Genomic DNA, 23,932 nt, shown 5'->3' with positions numbered 1-23,932 from the left:
AAATTACCCAGATTTCCCTGTCGATTTAGGGCCTTATGATTCTGTTTAAGGTATTTCAAACTTGAATGTCTTACTAGTGGAAAGATGAATTGATGCGTATAGTGTCTTGGCAAAACAAATATAGCAGATGTACTGAAATAGCTGACATTTTTTATTTTTCCCAGGAGGGGGGGGCGACAGCATAAAAATATAATATTCCTCATTAGTGCTTTCCACCTGTGTTTAGAAATGGTTTCTTTTCGAGTTTCTACTCATTCACAGAGCTGTAGTTTCCGTGAAACTGTCGTAGCATAAACCACAATATATATCGGGCATCTCTTAACAGTAGCATCATGTGGAAAAGGTCCTGTGTGAATAATACTATAGCAGGATTGTGCATCACATCGTCAATACTGTCATGTTTACCAGCGTCATTGAGCTGTGCTCGGTTCAAACGGTCACATTTTACTTGTGCAAGGAGCTGGGGAAGACAAAAGGAGAAAGTCAGGTGTTAGGCCAGAGTGCTGCTGAGTGCTGACACCATCAAAGTCTTTCTTGCTCAACTCTCCTCTTATTCCCACTTCTATGTTGTTTTGTATGTCCCTCCTCACTGCCAGTGATGCTCTGTGGATGTCGATGGAAATGTTTTACTTGTTTTCTTTTGTTACAGGTACTCACTAGACTGATGTGCATTTATACCTCAATTTACACAGGTTATGTCAGGCTTGGGTCATATGTAGAAGTATTAAATTAATATTTTTATTGTTCATATACTACATCATGCCACTGTGACAACACCTTTAATCAGTTGAGATATACTGGAAATGGCTGGCTAAAGATTAGGCAGGCAGGTTTTTTATTTTAGCAATGTTTGTATGTGATTTTAGATTTCAAATGACACTCCGATCAGACAATGTGATGATGCATGTAAATATTTTCAGTCATGTTTTTTTCTTTTTTGTTTGTATTGGCATGGACTTTATCTCGAACTATGTAGTTTCTTTACAGCCAAATGCATTCGAAATGTTTTTCCAGTTCATGTTGTGAATCATGACCGACCGTTGGCAGTATGACTGGCTGCTGTGCCTTAAACCTACGACTGAGGGACCAATGTTCCTTTTTATATAAAAACTTCTCAATAGTCTGTGCAATATATGCCTTAAACTTTAAATGTGTGTTTTGTATAAGCATTTCAAAGAAATAAAAGTTCAGTTTTTCATAATTGCCATTTCAGTGTTTTGCCTATTAACGCTCGTTTATTTCAATTTAATTTTGTGAGAATAAATATATTGCAACATATTTGCTCAATCACTTTCTTAAAATAGCCCTTTTTACACTAGGGTCCTGGTATTGTGCATGCTGACTCAGTCACATTGTCATCGCTTACTGAGACACTGGAGGAGTGGCATGGTTAAATACTATCAATTAAAAGTTGTTAAATATCATTTGTGCAATTAGTAAGTTCTTAAGTATCTGCTGGGAAAATTTATGAAATTAACAAATCTCCCACTTTTTTTTAGTAAATATTTCTGTATTTTTTTCTTCTGGGATCAATTGAAAAAATATCGGTGATGTCACAACTATGTGCACCAATCAGGATTGATCAAATATTTTAATTTGAATCTACGGACATTTGTTGGGTTGTTCAGCCACCTTCAATCAAACTACACCCAACAGTCTTGATAAAGCAAATTTGTTGTGTGAGAGTATCACTACTTGCAGTAGTGAACATTTAATTACATTAACATTGAAAAGTTAAAATTAAATTTCCAAGTTAGTGCATTCAGTCATGTATACAGCTCAAACTGTTTTTTGGTAACTGGTCATAGTGCAAAGTACTGCTTTGTTGGACAAAGCTCTAAAACTAAAAGCACTGATGATGAAACCGTGAGTAAGTAGGAGACACTCGCTTGAAAAACATGGTGCAAACACACATTGACACTGTTCTTCCGATCAACAACATGAATAAACTTTATTTGCCTGAGCAACAGTTCAAGCCTGAATTACTTCAACAACACAAACTTGCCTGATCCTTCAAGGAAAAACAATTCAGTATAAAAGCGCTAATTATTTTCTTAAGCAGAAGCACTCCACTTTCAATGAACACAATCAGAATGATCAGATTTCTTTTTATCCATTTTTAACGCAGGAATACAAATATTACAGGTATGGAGACTTGTTGCAGTGCGGTAGCTAATTGGCAGGTAAGAGGTAAACATTGCTGGTACTGTATGTGGCACCGAATCTTACAGTCGAAAAGCACCCCGCGCACACACACACACACGTGATGATGCATCCAACCAGCAGTCAATGAAGCCGCAGCAGACTTGTAGCTATGAGATGCAAATACACCTCTTCATGGCAATCATCAATCATATATATTTCTGTGGATCCCAAATGAATCCCAAGCTCCTACCTTTAATACACATGTTTAAATCTAAATAACTTCAACACAATGGACACTTGATAATGTGTCTTTCAGTTTCTCTAAAACCTACAAGGTCCGTAAAAAGGTAAGAACTAAGGGTTGATTTGTGGTAGAGTATGTGTGCGGGGGGGGGCCCCCCAAGGAAGTCGGTGTCTCCCTCTACTCGTCATCCTTGTCTTTGGCGCCGTGTTTGAGGATGCGCGTGAACTCTGCGTAGTTGAAGTTGCCCTTCTTGTCAATGGGCGCCTCGCGGAACAGCTCGTCCACATCTTCATCTGTGAAGCGGTCGCCCATGGTGGTCAGCAGCTCCCTCAGATGGTCCTCGTGGATCACACCTTGGGACACAGGTAAGACCCATTGAGCTCCAAAAACACTGACAGTGAAAAAGTGCCATGAACTTTTGTTACCAGTATTGTGTTTATGCTGACTCACCAGATCCTTCCTCGTCAAAGCAGGCGAAAGCGTTGCGAATGACGTCCTCGGGGTCCGTTCCGTTGAGCCTCTCTCCAAACATGGTGAGGAACATGGTGAAGTTGATGGGCCCCGGTGCTTCGCTCATCATCCCCTCCAGGTATTCATCAGAGGGGTTCTTACCTGAGGACGAACAACACGGTTACATGCATCGTCTTTATCTTGGGACTACAAAAAGCAACCAGGAAGTGTTTCCTTGTGCTTCTAGAAGAACCCTGCTGCTATAAACAGTGGTCAACTTATTTAGTTGTGAAGAACTAATTAAGAACGCAATCCAGCAGTTTTAAAAGGAACCTTTCGTAGCCACATAAAAGCAGTGCGATATTTATGATTTGAAACCTGCACTTGTAGCCATAAAAACTATAGTGTAGCGAGAAGATGCCAGTTTACCCAGAGAGGCCAGCATGTCATGCAGATCCTCCTTGTCGATGAAACCGTCTCTGTTCTGGTCGATCATGTTGAACGCCTCTTTGAACTCCTGGATCTGAGACTGGTCGAACATGGCGAAGACGTTGGAGGTGGCCCTCTGAGGACGCTTCTTGGTGGTCTTCCCCTTGGCACGCTTGCTCGACATGGTGGCGGCTGGATCTGGGCCTGTGCAGATTCAAAAAGGCACGACTCGTGGATTAGATTGCAATAATGCTGCACCATCAGGAATAGCATGGCTTTAGGTATATTGCCTGTTACCACAGCTTGACATGAATACCGATTTCAGCATCCATTTGAAAAGACGAGTTGAATTGTGTGCATATTTTGCCGTTCTGAAAGCTGGGATGCAGCCATGTGGCCCTTTTATACGTTCTCTTCGGTTTGCCCCAAGCAGGAGAATCTTTTTCTCCGGCTTCCTCTAGAGAGAGAGATAATCACACTCTCGGGTACAGTGATGGGTGTGAGAATGACAGGTCTCCACTGTGCACACTGCAGCTAACTTCAGATCCTTCCAGAATTAGACATGTCACTCATGTTCAGGTCTGCAAGGATTCGTCCTGCGTGTGTGTGTGTTCTGTGATTGTGTTGTACCCAGTGGGAAATAGCAGACAGAAGACGGACGGACAGGCTGGACAGGCAGGAGGGAGCAGGTGAATGTGGCTGATTAGTCGCATACGAGGTACGACGTGATGCCTTGACAAATATTAGGTGGCAAGAGAAAAATCCCTCAAATAAACACAAACGTTTTTAAGGATAAGACAGATAGTAGATGTCATTTTGTAAAATAAAAATAAGTGTTGATCTTCAGTGGGCTCAGGTAATTAAAATGTGATGTTACAATAGGCAGGCTTCATTTTCAATCATTTAAATCAACAAAGAATTGATATAACATGCCATCCAGTGTCTGTCTCGGAGTAAACTAGATCACATATTTACTACAAATTCAAATAATTCTTCTGGTTACCAACATTTGAACACATTTCTGTATTTTAAGAGTAAAATACTTCTACATCCATTTATTTTATAGCACATTATAGTAAAAGGCAACATTGCAGTGTGATCCACCACTTATAAATAGCTCTTCCCTGTCCGATATTCACCAAATCTCTGTCTCCAAATGACACGTTCATCATTTTTAATGGGCTGGAGTAGTCCTATACGCGTCTGTCACAGCTGTCACGATTGCACTCAGAAAAGTTAGTGAAGGCAGCGTTGAGCAGCTTTGAATATCAATTCATCTTGAATCTATAGAGACGTTTCTTTCTCAGTTGGTCTCTATACAAATGAATGCTACTGTATCACTAGGGCAGAATTATAACGTTTATTGTCGATGCAAATTAGTGTGACCAGCCGGTTCTGTCCAGAGTTTATAATCTTGATGAATAACTGGATTGGCCACAGTAACATTTACATAAAATACATTAAATCCAAAAATGGATCTGTGCGTTTGGCTTTTCAGTATTAAAAAGGTTACAGGAAGCAAATTCATGTACTTGCTCACAATACCAAACACACCCACAGTTTGTATCAGCGGTGATTCCACTCTTTATTGTTTCACACTTGCAGACACATGTTGGATCAGTCTCTCCTTTCATTCCACTACCGTTTGGCTCCTTGTGTCCCGTCATGTGCCAGAAAATAGAAGAAATCTGGAAGGTGTGTGCTTTTGGCCCACAGCCCTTCCATTCTCCATTTAACAGTTGCAGAGGAAGCTGGAAACAAAACAGCATTTAGCTCCAATTTAAGGTTCCTGGGAAGAGAGGAATTCCACGGACTCATTCTTGTTTGGCTCCTCTGATACAGTACAGTAGGGCACTGTTTCCTGGAGAGGCTGGTCGTCCGTTTCAAGCAATCAATAAGATAAGATTCTTTGACTTGTGTGATTATTAAAACAACCTGATGTCCAGGTGCCGTAGCGACTGCTGAAATCTTCTGCACAGAGTGAATCAACGAGGATTCACAAAGAGGCTGAGAACAAATAGTTTTGGGACTTCAGCGACGTCAGCATTTGGCTGACATGCCTCAATTGTATTTGTTCTCTGTCCACCACAAGTCCTCTGTGAACCCTTTCATCCAGTGGGACGACAAAGCTTCTCTGTCCCGTCACCCAAGCAAGAACACACAGACACACACACACTTTGATATCAACAGTCAAGCTGTCATCCTTCACTCTCTAATGCCAGGCCTCGTAGGTCACCACTACTCAAGTGAAGACTGAAACGCCACCGGTCAGGAATTCCCAAAACAAACAGAGAGTACAGTGGAAGTTAATCTCTCATCGCCTATTAAAAGACAACATCAGAGGCGCGCATGTGTGTGTGTGTGTGTGTGTGTGTGTGTGTGTGGATGAGATCTAAATGAGTCACTTGCATTCAGAAATTCCTCTGTCTAATGTGCCGTAATGATGAGATAGAAGTACACGACACATGTATACAGTACATTTACACTGCATACACAAACAAATACACAGATCTAAGGTGAATTACAAGTCTCTGTTCATGTTGATCAAAAGATGAAAAAAAGCAATATTGGAACTTTATCAAAGATCCACTGATCCTCGGTAATTTTATCCTCTCCCTCACTCTCAGCCCTGATAGTAGAGCATTGTACCACTGAGCGCTTACACATTCTGTCCTTTCTAAAAAAAAAAAAATTTAAAAACACATCAAATATGAGCTTTTTAACGCTTTGTATGCATGATAATGTGCAACCCAGTGGTAAAATCAGCTTTCTTTCTCACCTTGGCTTCAGGTAAGAAATATCTGGAAGTCACTCAATCTCCTTTAGTCTGGGTCCAACACAGCAGTGCGAAAGGGAAGCAGGCAGTCCTCCTGAAAAGTTTGTTTAAAGAATCAGACTCCCGGTGGGTCCCTCCCCTTTCGGCCCCGGCCAATGGAAAGGACGGCATGTCCCATACAAAGACATCTCAGGCCAGGCCGTTTCTCCATACAAGGCAAAAGAATGCACGGGCTGCAGCTTGCTACTGCCACAGCCGCTGCTCGGGATGTTTGGGGAAAAGGCAGAAATGACAGGAACTACGATAAGGCTGCCTTATTTAGAGAAAAGGGCCCAAACATTTAGAGAAGCCTTTGTGTGCTGGAGAGTTGTGAGCAGATGCAGAGCCGTTTAGAAAGCCAGTGTGTTTCTGTTGTAGGGCCGTGGCTCTCCTTAAATAGGCAGCTTGGCTGGCCATCACTGGGGCCTGAACGTGAAGGGAACACCTTAAGTTATGTCATTGAGTTAACATGCAAACCTACTTGACAATTATTCACTGTTAGAAAATCTGCGCTGCTGCAGCTTTAGGAGTTGTCATTTTTTATGTTAAGCTGTTAAGATATTGATGCTTACTGTCTTGATGGAATAAATTCATGTGTAAAATATTCATCTCCTTAATTGGGCAGTGCATAATGTAAGCACGAGAGTAGCGTATGTTTTTATTTTGGTATTTACTTTAATTGCAAATAATATACATGTTTTTTTTGCAACCCCATAGTTGCAATAGTCGGTGTCCATTTTAAAGGTATAACACATCAAAAATGTGTTTTTATTTAATTGTTAAATTACCAATTAGTCATTTCCGTGTTGCTGTGATGGTCATGATAAAGTTCTTTGATAAAAGTACTCAGCCTTCTGCAAATTGAAACTTTGATTTGCAATTTACAACATAACTCTATGCTCGTGTCTTTCATCTCTCTTTCATTAGACCGAGTGTGCATTCTAAGAATATATGGATAAAATATATTCATATTGTTTTTTATCAATAAAACAGAAAATCATCTGTTTTGGTTAAGCAATGCAGCATTCCCACATTTTAGTAAACATGTAGAGATAAAGTATTGTTCTTTTATTGAGTTGAAATTATGGAAAAATAGATACAGAGCATGCGTTCGGTCAAAGAAAGGAGGCGTCTGAGGCTGTGTTCAGGTGCAGTGATGCCCTCTGCTGGACCACACTAGTTATCATTTCTGAAATACTGAAAACCTGTGAGTGGATGATGATGAGGACTAAAATAACGTCGGGGGGCTGTGAAACTGTTCTGTCTGGCTGCATACACATGAAGTTGTGACGCACACATATGATGCATATGCAAATACTTTTTACAGTTCATTATATGCACATACAGAAACAAATATCTCACAGTTGGTAGTGTTACAGTTATCTCTTGCTGTCTGTAATTTATTCAGTTAGTTGCTCACAACGTATATTGATGTCAATCCACAGTTAATGCAGTGTAACTTACATAAAGTAGCATGCTTTATGAACCATAAATCATCATGTGACAGATATTTATATACATAGCTTTACACCATGCCCTTTTTCTTTGAACCAAACTGCATGTGTCTTCTTTTTGGCACTATTGCATCAGGTGCTCCTGTATAACAGCACAGTCTTTGCCACTAGCTTAGTTTAAAGATGCCTTTAGCAGGGTGACACCTGTGGATTCACTGGCTGGAGAAGCTTCCACCCAGAGACTAAATTTAGCTCAACAACATCATCTGAATCTGCTAAGAACAGAGCAGACACGGTCGGGTCTGCTGTTTGATCGAGCTGTTGTATGGCAGCCCATAGTCTACCATAAGCACCCATTTATTTTACTGTCCTCTGATATGTAACATACACGTCATGATGTAATGTGAAGACATGTTGAATGTAAGAGTAAATACATATCCATGCATCTCAAATAAGTTATGTATTGCATCACCGGAGATGAGTCTTTCATCAAAAAGTAGAATTTATCAGGTGACTTTGAGTTAAACTTTATGCATCAGTGTCGAGGTTCTAACTCATTTGTTTGAGGCTCTGTTTTCAGAAATAGAGCAGACAAAATTAACATTTGCCAGATAGAAGTATGTTCATGTTATTTTTATGTATTTTATAATTGTAAAATATCATTATTACTTGTTTATTTCTTATCTTATATTAGGATGACAATTTAAACTCCTAAAGAATATGCAGGTATGCATCATTGACCGCTTTGTTTACAAATGAACGTTAGAGGCGGGTCATGTTTCTTTTCCTCTTTGCCCATTGGCTGTTGGAGTGTCTGACTTGTGTTCCGCGCATGCACAGTAGACTAGGAAGCGTCCGAGAATGGCTGTTATTCTCTCACTCTGAAAAGCTGACCCGAAAGGTAATCTGCTCTCTCTCTCTCTCTCTCTCTCTCACACCGAAAGAACAGACTGTCTGTCGCGTATTTAACAGTCGTGGAAAGATGTTAACTAGCCAGAGTTGTGTCCGTTTTTAAGACTATTTTTTTTTACTTGTTACACATCGTTCAAGACAAGTCTGTTAACGATGTTTCACCACTGAGTTTCTGTCAAACAAAGCGAATTCTTCCTGAAGTTGTGAAGGGTGAATACGTGGCTCTGGCTGGGTCGTGAAGAGGACGCGTCTCTAGTTCTTAAAACATTTTGAATTAACGGGAGAGGACGTTTGTTTCTTTGCTGCTGTTGTAGCTGAGTTTCAGTTGCCGACACAGGATTGCACCATACGATGACACGTGAAAGCCGTTGCGGAAGTTGTTTGTGGTTTAGTTGTATTTTACGGTTTAAAGCTGAATATATCTGTCTTTAAAATCTTATTTCAACTTTTTGGTAAAATTGCTGTCTGTCACTGAGTTCTTCACACGACTGCCACCAATTGAGGGACCGAGTCATTCAGCGACGGTGACAGAAATGACGTGATCATCAAATGTGACGTATGCGGAAATGTCTTGAAGTGGAGCAGTGTGCAGGAGAAGAAGAAGGCAGATGTGATTAACCGCATTGAAGTGAGGGAACCTCTGTGGGCAAAGGTCGTTAAAAGCCAAGACTGCTCTCTACACACACTTGGCTTTTTATTGACATTTGGAAATAGTGTGTGAATGAATGATTGCATTTAATGTGTCAACCAGTGCTGAAATAGTCAAATGATCCCATTTTCATAGTTGGTTTAAGCGTTAAAGTATTTGATAAAGCAAAAACAAAAGTCATACTTTTGCTTTATCACCGCTCAGAACTTCATTTAGAAAATTAACATCTTTCCGTTTGTAGGTCAGAAAAAACGTGACATTTGAAAACGTCAAATTTATTTCCCACTATTTTTTGACATTTCATAGACAAAAAGATGAATCGGTTAATTAAAAAAAGAGAATCTACACATTAATACATGGTGAAAACAATGCTTGTGCAGCCCTAGTATCATCGTCATCAGTTTGGATTGTGAAGCTTTGAGTTATGCCAGGTTAAACATGAGGGATAACTCACTCTGTGTTTAATACATTAGAGGCCACATTCTGCTGCAGATGGAAGCGTTTGATCCTTTTACATCAGTGGATGACCCCCTCGTCTTTCCCCCTCTGTCATCCGTCTACTGCCCTACATTTTGTCGTCACTCACTGCCATTGTCTGCCGGCGGCCTTTTGTTCCTCCTACTTTCTAAATGCAGCTGACCTGGCAGTTTCAGTCAAGCATCACTCCAAATCGAATTTTCGGATAGAGAGGCCCGACTGGGTACAGAAAGAGGTAATTCACATCAGAAGGCCGTGATGAGCTCCGCTCATATTTTACATTCAGTGATAGGCCAGAGTGTTGGCTGATGAGCTACAGCAACGCCCACGACATCTCCTTTTGTTTTACATTGTTTTATAATTTAGGCCTACCCTTCTATTGTGTCCTCCTCCACAGGCAGTGATGTCCATCACAATCTGCAAGTTATTTGCTTGAGCTCCTCCCAAGTCCTCTTCGCCTATGAAGGATTTCCCCGCGTTGGTAGAGCACGGCTGCTGGAGAGTCCCCTCGGCGTCGATGGCCCAGAGAGCTGTGGTCAAGCCCAGAAACTCTGTGGTCGATCAGTTTGTGTGTGTGTGTGCGTGCGTTTGAATAGCCTTTCAGAAAGTGCTGGTCTGGCTGTCACGTGCAGTGCAAGTGGGGAAGTATGAATTCGGTGTGACAGGAGGGGATGTATGTGCTTGTGAAATTGCGTGAGCTAGAGGAAGCATCGGTGTGTGTGACTGAATATACTAGGACTCTCTCATAGATTTGCTATATTTTGCATCCCGAGCTTAGGACAGATATTTTCTCGACTGTACGATCTTTTGTAGCTACATCTCGGATGTCAAAGCTAACAAAATGTTAGCATTACATCTACGGACAGATATGGGGAGAGGGGGTGTCGGGAGGTGTTAAGCGGCCTTAGCCTGGAGAGTTCAGCCGAGCATTCTGGGGGATGGAGTTGACCGGTTCCTGTGGTGGAAATGGGCGTAAAGTTTCGTGAGTTCCAGTGGTGGGGAAAGCCTTTATAGTGGTGCCGTATGGCAGGAGGGAGGTCAAGGGAACATCTGCATCCTTCACTGTGGGTAAGACGTGAGACTGGTAATGTGGACTCTAGACGGATGATGTTGTAGACGGGTGTGATTCATTGTGCAGGTGTGTGTGTGTGTGTGTGTGTGTTAAGTCACTCTTTATGGTTTCTGGACTAAATTGGGTTATTGGTTGGGTTGTTAGGAGCATATTGTGAGGCTCAGTTGAGTCTGACAGATCCTGAGTCTTGTCTCTTGGAGTCAGTTTGCTAAACATTATAAGCGTCACAGAGGTATTTACTGCCATGTTATGGTTCATTTTTCAACCTAACTGATAAACTAACTTTGGTAAATTATCTAGAATGTGTGTCCTTTTGCTCCTGGTCTGGCGTTAGTCATGTAGGGTGTGTAGTGAACCTTTTTCTCATAATTTTCAAGATAATGTCTTCTTCAGTTGCTGTTGTCTCGTAGTGACAAACACCTTGATGAGTGTCACCTTCCCTCCCGGCTGTCGACCTTTAGCCCGTTAATCATGACCGAGATCCGATTCCAAAGGTCTGTACGGTTTAGTCGAAACATTGGAAATGCCTCCTTCGCAGTCGTTCAAGGCACGCGCTTCAGGTTGAACAGGTTTGAACTAAAACTCCGTTTGCTGACAGGGAAATGTTCTAAATTGAGCATTTTAACACTAAATGTAGTACATGCTGAATGTGTTGTCTTGAATGTCACCTGCTTTTTAGTTTGCTCGATTGGAAGTTAGAATTCTTTTGATGGCGGCTTCTATGTTAACTATTGACGTGTGTTGTCGAGTGCTGCCGACAGACGCTGTGAGGAAAGGATGAAACCGCAGACAACAGAGAACACTGAATGCAGACACTTGTGGCTCCTCTGTCACAATGACCCCGTGGCCTCTCTGTTCTCACTTCTTCTTTTATTCTTCTTTTTTCTTTCCAGTCCCAAACCATGAATATCGTGGGCCAGATTGCGGAGACGGTGTTCGTGACGGTGAAGGAGCTCTACCGGGGCCTGAACCCCGCCACTCTCACCGGAGGCATCGACGTCATTGTGGTGCGACAGCCGGACGGATCGTTCCAGTGTTCTCCCTTTCACGTCCGCTTCGGCAAGCTGGGTGTGCTGCGCTCCAAGGAGAAAATTGTCAGTGCTTTCTCTGTCTTCATCTCATTCCTTTAACGACAGTCCTACTACAGTTCTGTCTTTGACGCATGCATGTGATTTTAGGTGGACATCGAGATAAATGGAGAATCGGTTGACCTGCACATGAAGCTGGGGGACAATGGAGAAGCTTTTTTCGTGGGGGAAAATGAAAACGAGGTAAGATGACCAACATTTTCTCAATTCTTTGGCAACATTGCATCAGTTTTGGGCGGTTTGTTTATCTATAACCTACATTGTAAACTTCTCTTTCTTTATCGCCCTCAGTCCCAGGTCCCAGCCCATCTGTGCACCTCGCCGATTCCTCTCGAGAACCCCGAGGAGATCGAGGAGAGCCCTGAGGGATCCTCCGTCGCCCGCAGGAAGAAACGCCGTCGCAAGCGCATGCGCTCTGATACTCACCTGAGAGAAGAGGCCAGCTCCTCGTCGGATGAGAGAAAACGAGAGAAGGAGTGGGAGAGAGAGAGCGATCCGGCCGGTCAGGAGAGTCCTGCTAAAGAAGAGTCCGTCACGGCGCTGCACATGAGGTCAGTGGTCATAGAAGAGGAAAGAGGGAGTCGTGGTTCAGTGTTCACACCGTCAAAGTTAACCCAGTAGCTCAACAATATCTTCTTGCTTGTGTTAAAGTAAATCGGTGTACTACTCGCTGTCTGAGGAGCCCAATGAGGTGCTGGGGGCCTCGCAGACCAGAGACACTCGTCACCCTCACTCAGACGGAGAGCAGTCACCCTCGGAGAGGTGAGGAAGGTTCATATTGAAGAGGAATTCATTGATTGATGCGTTTGTTTGCATTGAGCAGCTTCACTGTGGCAGTCTGAGAAACTGCGTCAGTCGAAATCCCGATTAGTTCAGTTTATTGATCTTTTTGCTCTTTATCTTATCTTTCTCCTTCACAGCAGTGTGTTCTACAGCCGGCCATCCTCTCCTAAGAGCGACTCAGAGCTTCTGGTTAAACCCCAGGAGTCCTCTGGGCCTCAGATGCAGTGGAACTGGGGAGGGTTTCCCATGGTATGGTAACACACACACACACACACACACACACGCATATATATGTGCTTTTACTGCCTTCCCATGCTGTGGTAATGCTGTAGTAGTTGAGATCATCATGCTGACACACTGTCTCAAATTGCTCCCGAACAGCCGCGTCAATCTGAGAGGACACCAGTGGAGTTGCAGCACGTCTCCCCTTCTGGCTGTTCTCACTTCCGCACCATTGAGAGACAGGACTCCTTTGACATGGGCCATGAGCCTGTGATCAGCTGTGGCAGAGCGGGCAGCGTAACAGTGGTCAGGCCACAGCCCAGGACTCAGTCCCTAGACCTACGTAGCCACACAACGCAAACCTCCCCCTTATCTGGGGAGGAAAACTCTCACATTGCACATTCCTCCCCCAGTGACCTCTCCAAGTCTTGTGCATCAACAGCGAAGACGGACGTGACACAGGCACTAGAATCCACGTCACGGGAAGAGGAGAACAGAGACTCATCTGCTAATCTAATGAACGGCACAATCGGTGTTGAGCACATTAGCACCGCGACTGACAGTGTGACCGAACCAGACAACGCACAGATACAACTCATAAAAGAGAGCGAAGACCGCACGGTCACTGCAACAAGTAGTACAGAGTTGTCTAATCCACAACAGCAGGGCGCCTCGGCGGAACAAAGCGAACAGGGTACCACGAGCAGTGTCCCCGTCAGCGAGGGGGACAGCGGGATAGATCCCTGTGCTGAGGGAGGGGAGGAGGACGGCGGACCTGGAGGGACTGAAGGGTCGCCGACCAACAAAACCGAGGAGTCGGCGAACTCCTCCGAGGCATCCTCCAAAGTGGAACAACAGGACAAGAAGAAAGGTGTGGCACGTTTTTTCTAAGCTCTCTCATTTATGTTGCTTACATTTTGTTACAAGTTGTTGTTGTTGTCGTGTCCTTTTGTTGCAGGCAAACGCAATCACCATCTAGGACCAACTGATATTTACTTGGATGATCTGACCACGTTGGAACCCAAGGTGGCTGCGCTCTACTTCCCCAAGAGGTAAACAAAGAGACAGAGCAGCACAACTTTAATTATGTATGCAATCCCCATCTACAAATGAAGGAACAAAAATCACTTACAGATCAATGAACTGAAAGGCAGTGATGACACTAATTCCCACAGCGTGAAACAACTCAGCGCAGCATGATCATTGGGTTACTATCTATGAAATGTTTCTCTTCATTGGGGTAAAATGGAGTGTCTGTGATCCCTTTGCAGTGAAGCGGAGGGAGCGTCTCAGCAAGGGGCCGAGCAGGGCTCCTTCTCCGGGAGCCTGTCGCCTCAGTCGGTGGGCAGCGGGGCCATGGACAGCGGTACGGAGTACCTGTCAGATTCCACCTCCTACAACATGGACATCAGCATGTCCCTCTGCGGACAAGAGGGGGACACCAGCCACATCACCAAAGGCAAGTGAGAGTGAGTGCGTGCACGCCGGTGGGCTGCATGCGCGCAATGTGTGCCGGAATATAAAGGAACGGACAGGTTCTCCGAGTGGAGTAACGTCAGTTGTCATGTTGCTTTTGTCGTCGATCCAGAAAAGTTCATGGCGCACATTGTGACGTACCAGGATTTTGCCAACAATCCAGGAATCATTGAGGATCCAAGTCTTGTGATCTGCATCAACTCAAAGTGAGATTACAATTTGCATTATAACATTAGTTGGGTCTGTGTTTATGTATGAGGATGTGTTCTTGTATGGTCATTTTTAAACAAGTTCTTGTCTGCGATTGTTCATCAGCTGCCTTTCATGTCATCCCACAGCTACTATAACTGGGCGGTGGCTGCTCCCATGGTCTTGTCAATGACAACATTCCAGAAAAGCCTCCCCAAGGTATTTCACTGTTGCTACACTGGACCGCAATCATTTTCATTATTAAGGCTTCCTTTATTCCCAGTTACAAACATCAGTGAGCAACTTACGACTGAGTTATTATATTGATTCTCAAGTTAACAGCGCGAGACGGATAAGACTGTAGTTACCTGGTGAATATGATGACAGTAGTCGTATAAGCATTGCCTTGTTTTTGTGCGTCTTATAGGGCGCGATAGAGCGGCTGGTGAAGGACAAGATGCCCAAAAAGTCTGGACGCTGGTGGTTCTCCTGGAGGAAACGAGACATGGACAATAACCAGGTACATTCTTAGGAGTTCCTGCTGATGGTCATTCATTGAGCAGGGATGGTGTGTAGTAGGTCTGGACCTTTGCCACTTGACATTGTTGTTGATTAGCATGTACTTGATAATGTAATCTCCTCGTTTTTTCAGCAAAAGATCTCAAAAGAGGGACAGGAGGATTCGCTGGCAAGTGATCTCTCCGCAGTAAAGTAAGTGAACTCACGAAGACATTTTCTAACACGAGTTAATAACCTTTACACATGCTGTGTTTCAGTCGCAATCTGGTCCCACTGATCCACAGCTGTTCTCTCTGGTGTTTGAGTGCACTTCAGGACAGGCAAACTTATTGCTGGAAAGATTAATACAATGACTGCGGGGATGCGTTTTATCAGCTTTATTTGGTTTATTTGTTTGTCATAATGCACATAATGGAACAATTCTGTAAATATGCCAAAGTCTTGGCCTAAAATAATGGCATTTCTTTTGTAGCTCACCAGGCAAATGTAAAAATAGAATTGAATTTAACCACAAGCAGCAGCAAAATACATTTGTACGATCAGAAATTTTAGCTAATTGTAGCTCCATTCTTTTCATCTAAATGTCAAATTAAGAATTTAACAGTGCTTGTATCACGACTACTGAATTACTTAAAATGTCTAAGGATCGTCTGTGGACACGATAGAATAAAACACAAAGCAGCACAGGGAGACCAGTCACAGTTGTTGCAAACTCTGCAAACTTTTCATAGCTTGTATTTGTTACTTGCTTGTACTTTAGATGTATTTTATCTGGATATCTCACATAGGCTCCAAAACACAAGTACTGGTGAACTGGAGCAAACATAATTGGCATTATTAGATTAAGAAAAAGACAGTATTTTGTGTATCAATTCAAACTCTCATCATGTAGTTTATTTGCGCCGCCAGAGTGTGACAAAGCTGTGTCCATATGTTGCATTACTCAATAAATATTTTGAAAAACAATTGCCATGACACTCAACTATGAGTCAGTGTTTGATCAATTTATGTTCAACATATATGACAACCAATCAATGATGCGATCACAATGTTCTCTTATTTTCTTGTACAAGTCACTAAATCATTTTATTTTTTTTTTGTCAGTGTTTGTGAGTTATCAATTATCATAAGTGTGACGGAGAAATATAACTCGGATACAAGGTGTTTAATAGGATTTGTTGTTGTTGTTCCTCCAGAGCCACACTGGATGACATTGACAGCGATGAGGTGGCGGGCCTCGGCCGCAAAGCCATGATTCCTTCCAACCTTTCTACAGAGACCCTGAACGCCACTCAGTGTATCACCCAGATATACCGCAAATCACTGCGTCTGACCTCTGAACAGATAGTAAGACACACACACACACACACGTATATGAAAAATATATCGAACTCTGCTGTCTAATGCGTGTTGAGGATGACCACTTTCTCTTAACCAGGAGCACTTGAACCTGCGTGAAGGAGCCAACAAAGTGGTTTTCAGTGTGACCACGCAGTACCAAGGCACCTGTCGCTGTGAGGCTGCTATCTACCTGTGGAACTGGGACGATCACGTCATCATATCGGACATCGACGGCACCATCACTAAGTAAAAGCAACTGCCTTTCCTTGCACGCTATGGTGTACAGATGGCCCAGTAGACCATCGGATATAAAGCGATTCATAGAACCGGATCACGATGAAAGATGTAACTGTAGAACATTGTTTGAAGCTATATCGTGACATTGTTATGAGTGGTCTTCACCGTCTGTCTCCTGCAGGTCGGATGCTCTGGGTCATATTCTACCTCAGTTTGGAAAAGACTGGACACACAAAGGCATCGCCAAACTCTACCACAAAATACACCAGTATGTGAAGTTAATTATTTGGAAAATGAAATGAAAAATCAAAGAGTAAAAAAACATGTGTTTTCCTTTTTTACCAGTGTCTTACTGAACCTTCACAGGCATTACTCCCACCACAACGAGCAACAACAGATGAAATGTATCGGCTGATGATGATTTCATCCTGAAGCCATTCTAGTTGCAGCTGAGTGTCTAATCTGCGTTGCCAGATGTTTCCCCGTTTGTCCCCGTTTTCAGATGCCTTATGTTCGGCTTTTAAAACGATCTCAGCTGTGGAGTTAATTTTAAAAAAAGATTGAATTCTGTCTTCTCAGCTTTTGTTGCACATATCCGAGGAAACGGGATGCAGCGCAACTGTGTCGTTGAACGTATTGATGAAAGTGTTCCGGAGCTTAATGCTGTAGATTATCTCAATTACAAGCAGAAGTGGAAAACACTTTTCTTATTTGGTTTTATTCAACTGAAATGCTAACAGATGGTTGCTCCTTGCCTTGCAGAAATGGCTATAAGTTCCTGTATTGTTCGGCGCGGGCCATAGGTATGGCTGCCATCACTAAGGACTACCTTCAGTGGGTCAATGACAAAGGCATTGTCCTCCCTCAGGGTCCTGTGCTGTTGGCCCCCAGCAGCCTCTTTTCAGCACTACACAGGTAACCAATGAATCCTACTACTACTAAAACGCTGTAGCGTTAATGAATTGAGTTAATAGAATGTAGGATATGACCGTGAAATGTTTCACAGCTCTCTTGAGAAAATGAATGTAATGTCCTGCTGACCTCTAGTGGCCACTCCTCTACATAGGCCAGAGCGACTCTGCTCCTCTAATAAATCCACTGTATGAACTCCATAACTGTATGCAAGAAGACAGATGTCAATGTTGACTGTGTACTGTCTCTCCCGACTTGTGCAGAGAGGTTATTGAGAAGAAGCCGGAGGTGTTTAAAATTGCCTGTCTCAGCGACATCAAGGACCTGTTCAACCCGCAGAGAAAGCCCTTCTACGCGGCATTCGGCAACAGGACTAACGTAAGCAACGCTGCAGACGGACTCTTTCAACTTCAGCAACAAGTGTATTGTCAGTCAAGGTTCTCCAGGTGCTCGGTTCCATTATTTGGCAGTGAGAGAAGCCTCTGGCACAAACCACCTCTGTGTACTTAATCACAAGAGATCATGCCTGTTAAAAGGACAAACCCATGTGTTTGTTGATGTTGTTACATAATATTACTTTTAACACGCATTTCCTCTCACGTACTCTAGCAGGTAGAAATGAAGTGTGAGAAATGTGGAAGTGAAGTCTGGGGCTTGCTTGTTGCATATAAACACTGGCTAACAATCTTTTTAGTGCACGTAGATACTGCAAAGGTTAAAGTCACACTGAAGCTAGTCCGTGTAACGGTATTGGTTTGCTGCCTTTCCCTTTTGCAGGATGCTTTCGCCTATAAGCAGGTCGGGGTGCCCGATACCAGGATATTTACCGTCAACCCGAAAGGAGAGCTCATCCAGGAGAGGACTAAAGTCAGCAAGTCCTCGTAAGTGTGCAACAGAACACGGAAAGGAAATTCCTTTCCACCTTTTTTTTTTTTAGGCTTTGAAAAAGTCTGAGAAAGAGGCACTGTGGCATACATCAATGCAGGTACCCCCATCAGAAGGAATGGGCTGACAGACACATGTAGCCTTCGGTCGAATAGTCTTTTTTTTTTAATTTTGCTTGGAGAGGTTCCTAACTGAAGGAAATGACTTGGAGGTATTAAGTGGCAGCCATGATGATGCGAGCTGGTGGAATTCTCTAAAAGCTAAGGAAAGGTGTTCCGATGCTTCCTTTCTTATCTCCCTTACAATAGGAAACACTGCAGCATCCTTTAGGAAAGGAAAGGAGATAATGCCGTCCCAAAATTCATCGTGAAAGCAACATTTTTAAAGCGACGCACGTCAACGATTTCAGCCGTTGCAAAATGACATGGCCTCGCGTCAGTGCAGTCGAATTCTCTCAGCACAGCCGTTGTCTTTTCCTAAGTCCTTATGACATCTCCTCATGATATTTTACATCGGGGTCAAGGAAAAGAGGTTAGGAAAAGACATAGGACGTATTTTCTTGTCTATTCGACCGCAGCCTAACCCTAACCTGCACTCATTTTCACTGGGATTGTTTATTTTGCTGCAAACACCAAAATAATACCACATAGTTAAAGATGACACAGTTGCATGAAAACTGTGCACATACAATATGAACATCCAGACAATTTTTGAACTTCCACATGTTTATTACCAAAAGCCTGAGTCCTTTTCTCTGTGTGTGTTTTGCAGGTACAGCCACCTCAGTGAGTTGGTGGAACATTTCTTCCCCATGCTCTCTGTCGGGGGCAGCACGTCCTCCGCGTTGGACTGTCCTGAGTACAGCAGTTTCTCCTACTGGAAGGAGCCTCTGCCAGAACTTGACCTGGATGCACTACTGTAGACACACACACACACACACACACACACATATCTACCAAAAGCCACACACACGTTTTAAAGCAAGCACATATACTCTTTGTTTTTTTCCTTTTCCAGAAAGGCATTTGAAAGGATTATTCCCACCATGCCTGAATATTGCCTTTGAATAAACTGGAAACATAAAGAGGCGACTGTCCCATCACTTAAGTCATAATATGCATGGACTCGACATTTCAAAAATATGTGTACAAATCATGCAGTCCTTAGTCTCTGTGCTTGTTCACAGACTATGGCTGTTGACACAATATTTTGCTGAACGTAAAATCCAACATTGAGCACGACACAACTGGACAAATACGCCTTTGGACAGGTTTTCGTGGTTGTGTGTACCAGTACCAAAACAATCAATTTAAACCGTATTAACACTGTCTTCATTTCAGCTCTGTACAATAACCAAAAACACATTTGAGATGCCTAAATGCTGCACATGCCAAAGCTATTGCCTGTTTTCTGTGGCTGATCTGGACATTTTCAGTTCACTCCTGGGAGCTCGTGCCCAAAGCTCAAACAGACCCAGGCACACGCTGCTATTAAACCAACATGGGTGTGTAGTTGGCAAAGGAGTGTCGAGGGGATGATTTTTATAGCTACATGTACCGATCAACAAATGTGGCGTGAGAGTGTATTTACATTTATTTTGATTGTTGTTTTAGAGTTTGTCTTACGTAAGTATGAGTAAGCTGGGGTTTGCCCGGAGCAATATTTATAGCATTATTCTGTTTTTGTGTTTTCTAACTGCCTTTGACTCACCTGAGCTATAAGTAATAAGAGCTTTGGATAGGAAGCTAGATTTTAGGTGCCAAGTGCTGAATCAATCGGTAGCTTTATTTTTTTCTTAATACCTGAGGATTTCAAGTTGATCTGATATGATTAATGTGAAACTACAGCATGCACATTTCACATTATCTTCCTTTCAGGTGCCTCACTACCAAGTTTAGAGATGTTTGTACATGAATGCAGAGGTGAGTGAGACTGACGATGACTTTTATTCCAGAGAAGTGTCAACAAACCTCGGAGGGGAACCGTAGTGGTTTAGCCTGGCACTGTGCCTTTGCCCTTTGTACCATCATGACTGTTATATTTATTATGTTTGCATATCTCTCGTTATCCAATTGTCTGGAGATGCATTGGAGCTGAGGATTTTGCTTTTACTTTTTTAAACCAAATGTATAGAAATATAAATAAATGAAAATTAAGTTAACTAATTTGCATTCATTCTTCTTCTTTTTTTGTCTCACTTCATTGCAAGAGCTCCCAATTTCCAATGGCTGTCACTGCGGAGTTTGTTTTGCATTCTTACAAATATTCTGTATATTGTGCAATGTAGAACAACAACGTGACAGTTACCATATTAGACAGTAGGGGGTAAAGGTTTGGCACACGTGAAGTCGGGCTGAAACATGCTGAAGATGGATGACCTCATTGAGCTCCAATGGGACATGGAGTGTTGCTGGAAGGCGGATTTGACGGCTGGTCACCGCGTTCGTGCGTTTTATTGACTCTTATCTGAACAGGAAGCCCCGACGCGACACGGTGCAGTAATAGGTAAGACTCTTTTTACACTTGCTTTTTACTTTTAGCGACGAATAATCCATATTTAGGATAGTTATTAGTTCAGAATTAACTTGAGCGTATTAATAATTATATCGACCTAATTATTTCGTGAGGAAGCAGAGCCAAATTAATTGGAATCAAAGATATATACCCTGCAGCGGAATAAGTCTGCCAGTGTGCAGTAAGTGTGATTAAACATGGAGGAATCGAAACGTGATTTGATAGTGATTTGGCCGCATGGAGGTCCTGTTCGCAGGAAATCGAAACTAACCCAACGAGTTAGTCTCGCATTGACCAGAACACCCAAAGTTAAACAGACGACAGTGTGAGCTACGTTGTTACATCTCCTTATTAAACATTCATGGCCAATAGACACATTTAGACATTCCTCGATGAAACCTTGGTCCAGCTTGTGTCCGGTTTGGTCTGTGATTATACTTGCATGCGTGGACTGGGTTGCTTGTGCTGTGCTGAGTCATGCTGGGGACGCATTGGTAACTTCCTCAGTGTTTTTTACACCTGCAAGAAAGATAAGGTATGGTCTCAGTATTGTTGTTTATAGCAGTTTATATTCAGTTAACACTTGGTGAATACTTTATACACTTATTTATGCACTATACACATATATTTTATGACTCAGAATGTTTGCGTTGGATTACTTTTAGGCCAACTCATTTTTCTTTTTAGATATCCATGTTTGGGTATAAAATTAACAGAACATAAATTGGCATATATATAAATGAATGCAAGATAATCAAATTTAATATATTTGGTGTTTATTTATAACTTTCTTAGTGAGAGGGGACTCATTACTAAACTGGCTATGACCCAGATATGTTTATAATTTTTTACCTTAAATTATTTTCAAATGGTAAATACTTTCTTTAAAAATAAGTAAGACATTATTGACAGCTTTTCAAATGTGAAACATAATAAGCGTCTCAGAAAAAATAAATAAAAACACAACAAAATATCAAGTTTCCTTCCATTAAATGTAACACTTACAGATTGACTTGCAGCTTATACATTCTCATAATTCTACGGTGCAAAAATAAAAAGCATCTCAAAGTATAAACTGTTCAGCAGGATTCTAAAAAGCACTTTCTTATCTAATCTCAACTTCCTTCCTTTTTGAACCTTGAATCAACTTTCTACGTATCAACTCGATAACGTAGAAAGTTCACACTTAAACAAAGTTAAATAATTCAGCCAAGTTTATCTTATAAACTATACTTTTCTCTGAGGTCTGACTCTGAGTTATGTTTGTTTTTCTAGGGCCTGTCACCATGTCTGTGAGTGAGACTGACGCAAAGTTTTCAAAAATGGATCATCCAGAAGCTTTAGAGCTCACGTGCCCCATCTGCCTGCAGCTCTTCTCTGAGCCAGCTTATCTTCCGTGTGGTCACATCTATTGCTTTGCCTGCCTTCACACCATGGGAGAAGGCCTTGACCAACACAGCTGCCCTGAGTGCCAGGCAGAGTACCAGGGCACCGAAGCCCTTGTGAAAAGCCTCAAAATGTGCAGCATGATAGAGACCTACAAAGCCACTGCTGGTAAAATCAATTCCACTGGCAACCTTCCTGGTGTGGGCCATGTAACGATCAAGAGTGCCGACAGCTCCGTTACAGAAGAGTCAAACGCAAAACACCACCAACACACAGCAACAGCTGGACCGAGCCGAGAGGAGAGCTCGGTGCGTACGGGAAAGCACGGCGTTCAAACTGGGTCTGGATCCACAGAGCACTCCTTTTCTTTGGCTCAAGAACGAGGCAGCGGCAAAGGCAAGATGGAAATGGATGAACCTAAATTTAGAATGGCGTCTCAAGTCACAGAGTTGAGCCTCAAATTGGAGATGGCAGAGAGTGTGCTGAGTAAGGAGAAGGAACGGGAGTTGGAGGTGACCACTGCTAATGGTCAGCTGAGAGAGAAAGCGCGCAGACTTTTAGGGCAGATAACCGAGTTGTCGCAGAGCTACACCGCGCAGGTGATGCAGCTTGTTGAGGAAGAGCTCGGTCCAGGCGAGGCCAGCGTGGGCGGTCGAATCGGTCAAGCGTCTGAGCTGACAAAGCAGCTGAGGCAAGCCATGCTCAGAGCGGAGTCCCTTCTGACTGAGGACGACGAGGCTGCATTCAGTGACGAGCTTCGGACTCTACAACCACACATTGTGGAGTTAATGGCCAGGCCCGTGGGCGAAGAGGACGACCACGTCGAATCAAAAGTCAACTCTGCGCGCGCCTGTCCCAAGCTGGAGGAAATGAACGCTGCGTTCAGGGAAAGATCTGGAGAGATTCAGCGCTCCCTTCGAAACACCCTCAACCCTTCAGAGGTGACTTTTGACCCAGAAACGGCCCACCCCAACCTCGTCCTCTCAGGGGACTTGAAGACGGTGACGTTCAGCACTGCCAAACAGCCCTACCCATCCTCTCCTCAGAGGTTCACCAACTTCCTCCAGGTCCTCAGCACCCAGAGCTTCCATGAAGGCGATCATTGCTGGGATGTGGAGCTCGATGGTTCTCCGTGGATCTTTGGTGTGTGCTACAGCGGGAAGCTAGCACGCAGCGGGTTGCCCTCCGCTCTGGAAAGCAGCCGATACTCCTGGTGTCTGATGTGGTTCAACAACTTGCTGACAGCCTTCGAGCGGGGTCATGATGTGCCGCTGAAGAGGACCACCGTGTCACGCAGGCTGGAGATCAGACTGAGTTTCAAGACCCACAGGCTGAGCTTCTACAACGTGAGCCCCAGCAGCGGAAAGATTCATGTGTACACATTTAAGGCTAACCTGACTGAACCAGTGCACCTGGCCTACAGGATGATGTCAGGGGACCCTAAAGGCCGTGTCACTGTTTATTCATAATCATAACTGTATTTCTATGAACTATATATCCTTAGCAAATGTGATGCAGACAGAGAAAAGTAATAATTTTTGAGACTTTGTATGATAATTTAACGTCTTTCGTTGTGTCTTGATAGAAGACACTGATCACCCACTTACTTCAGCCTATTATTTTGGATGCTTTGTGTGGTAATATATGACTGCTTCTCAAGTCTACATAGGAATAATAAACATAAATGTGACTGAATTACTTGTTGCAGTGTGCCTGAAACGTAGTTTTCAAAA

The 23,932-nt window shown here is 43.1% G+C and overlaps 3 protein-coding genes across 10 annotated transcripts; 2 read left to right on the top strand and 1 right to left on the bottom strand.

Annotated features, from left to right (window-relative positions):
* Positions 1–1,934: 1,934 nt before the first annotated feature.
* myl9b (myosin, light chain 9b, regulatory) lies at positions 1,935–6,190 on the bottom strand. The gene is made up of 4 exons (XM_076096110.1): positions 6,048–6,190; positions 3,269–3,472; positions 2,840–3,001; positions 1,935–2,742 (listed from the first exon to the last, which is right to left on the bottom strand). The coding sequence occupies exons 2-4, from the start codon at positions 3,450–3,452 to the stop codon at positions 2,567–2,569; spliced, it is 522 nt and encodes a 173-aa protein (XP_075952225.1). The 5' UTR covers positions 3,453–3,472; positions 6,048–6,190; the 3' UTR covers positions 1,935–2,566.
* Positions 6,191–8,312: 2,122 nt separating this feature from the next.
* Positions 8,313–20,460, top strand: LOC142954887 (phosphatidate phosphatase LPIN2). Of its 7 annotated transcripts, none has more exons than XM_076096218.1 (22): positions 8,382–8,438; positions 9,734–9,810; positions 9,973–10,143; positions 11,541–11,741; positions 11,826–11,918; positions 12,027–12,286; positions 12,387–12,497; positions 12,656–12,767; positions 12,900–13,611; positions 13,699–13,792; positions 14,012–14,199; positions 14,329–14,422; positions 14,555–14,624; positions 14,833–14,925; positions 15,058–15,116; positions 16,121–16,271; positions 16,363–16,511; positions 16,684–16,770; positions 17,265–17,417; positions 17,678–17,792; positions 18,192–18,295; positions 19,071–20,460. In XM_076096218.1, exons 3-22 carry the CDS (start codon positions 10,036–10,038, stop codon positions 19,219–19,221), a joined length of 3,105 nt encoding a protein of 1,034 aa, XP_075952333.1. In that variant the 5' UTR covers positions 8,382–8,438; positions 9,734–9,810; positions 9,973–10,035; the 3' UTR covers positions 19,222–20,460. The 7 variants fall into 7 exon arrangements, with proteins under 7 accessions (XP_075952331.1, XP_075952333.1, XP_075952332.1 ...); XM_076096217.1 differs by lacking the exon at positions 8,382–8,438 and adding an exon at positions 8,461–9,077; XM_076096219.1 differs by lacking the exon at positions 8,382–8,438 and adding an exon at positions 8,461–9,077 and having other exon boundaries at positions 9,973–10,153.
* Positions 20,461–20,628: 168 nt separating this feature from the next.
* Positions 20,629–23,894, top strand: trim107 (tripartite motif containing 107). Of its 2 annotated transcripts, none has more exons than XM_076096222.1 (2): positions 20,629–20,804; positions 22,089–23,894. In XM_076096222.1, the coding sequence occupies exon 2, from the start codon at positions 22,100–22,102 to the stop codon at positions 23,666–23,668; it is 1,569 nt and encodes a 522-aa protein (XP_075952337.1). In that variant the 5' UTR covers positions 20,629–20,804; positions 22,089–22,099; the 3' UTR covers positions 23,669–23,894. The 2 variants fall into 2 exon arrangements, with proteins under 2 accessions (XP_075952337.1, XP_075952338.1); XM_076096223.1 differs by lacking the exon at positions 20,629–20,804 and adding an exon at positions 21,263–21,348.
* Positions 23,895–23,932: the final 38 nt, after the last annotated feature.

Source organism: Anarhichas minor, unplaced genomic scaffold, assembly GCF_050575085.1.
Source record: "Anarhichas minor isolate MPS153535 unplaced genomic scaffold, ASM5057508v1 ptg000021l, whole genome shotgun sequence".
NCBI lineage: Eukaryota > Metazoa > Chordata > Actinopteri > Perciformes > Anarhichadidae > Anarhichas > Anarhichas minor.
The sequence above is the reverse complement of the archived record's forward strand: the minus strand, read 5'-3'. Positions and strand labels throughout refer to the sequence as shown.

What these genes read in the sequence shown, in the direction of transcription:
- myl9b (XM_076096110.1), bottom strand. Translation starts at nt 3,452, where the DNA reads ATGTCGAGCAAGCGTGCCAAGGGGAAGACCACCAAGAAGCGTCCTCAG. An exon ending in TGACATGCTGGCCTCTCTGG is followed by an intron (nt 3,002 to 3,268) that starts GTAAACTGGCAT and finishes GTTCGTCCTCAG; the next exon opens with GTAAGAACCCCTCTGATGAA. An exon ending in CTTTGACGAGGAAGGATCTG is followed by an intron (nt 2,743 to 2,839) that starts GTGAGTCAGCAT and finishes CTGTGTCCCAAG; the next exon opens with GTGTGATCCACGAGGACCAT.
- LOC142954887 (XM_076096215.1), top strand. Translation starts at nt 9,622, where the DNA reads ATGACCCCCTCGTCTTTCCCCCTCTGTCATCCGTCTACTGCCCTACAT. An exon ending in GTGATCTGCATCAACTCAAA is followed by an intron (nt 14,423 to 14,554) that starts GTGAGATTACAA and finishes GTCATCCCACAG; the next exon opens with CTACTATAACTGGGCGGTGG. An exon ending in TCCAGAAAAGCCTCCCCAAG is followed by an intron (nt 14,625 to 14,832) that starts GTATTTCACTGT and finishes TGCGTCTTATAG; the next exon opens with GGCGCGATAGAGCGGCTGGT.
- trim107 (XM_076096222.1), top strand. Translation starts at nt 22,100, where the DNA reads ATGTCTGTGAGTGAGACTGACGCAAAGTTTTCAAAAATGGATCATCCA.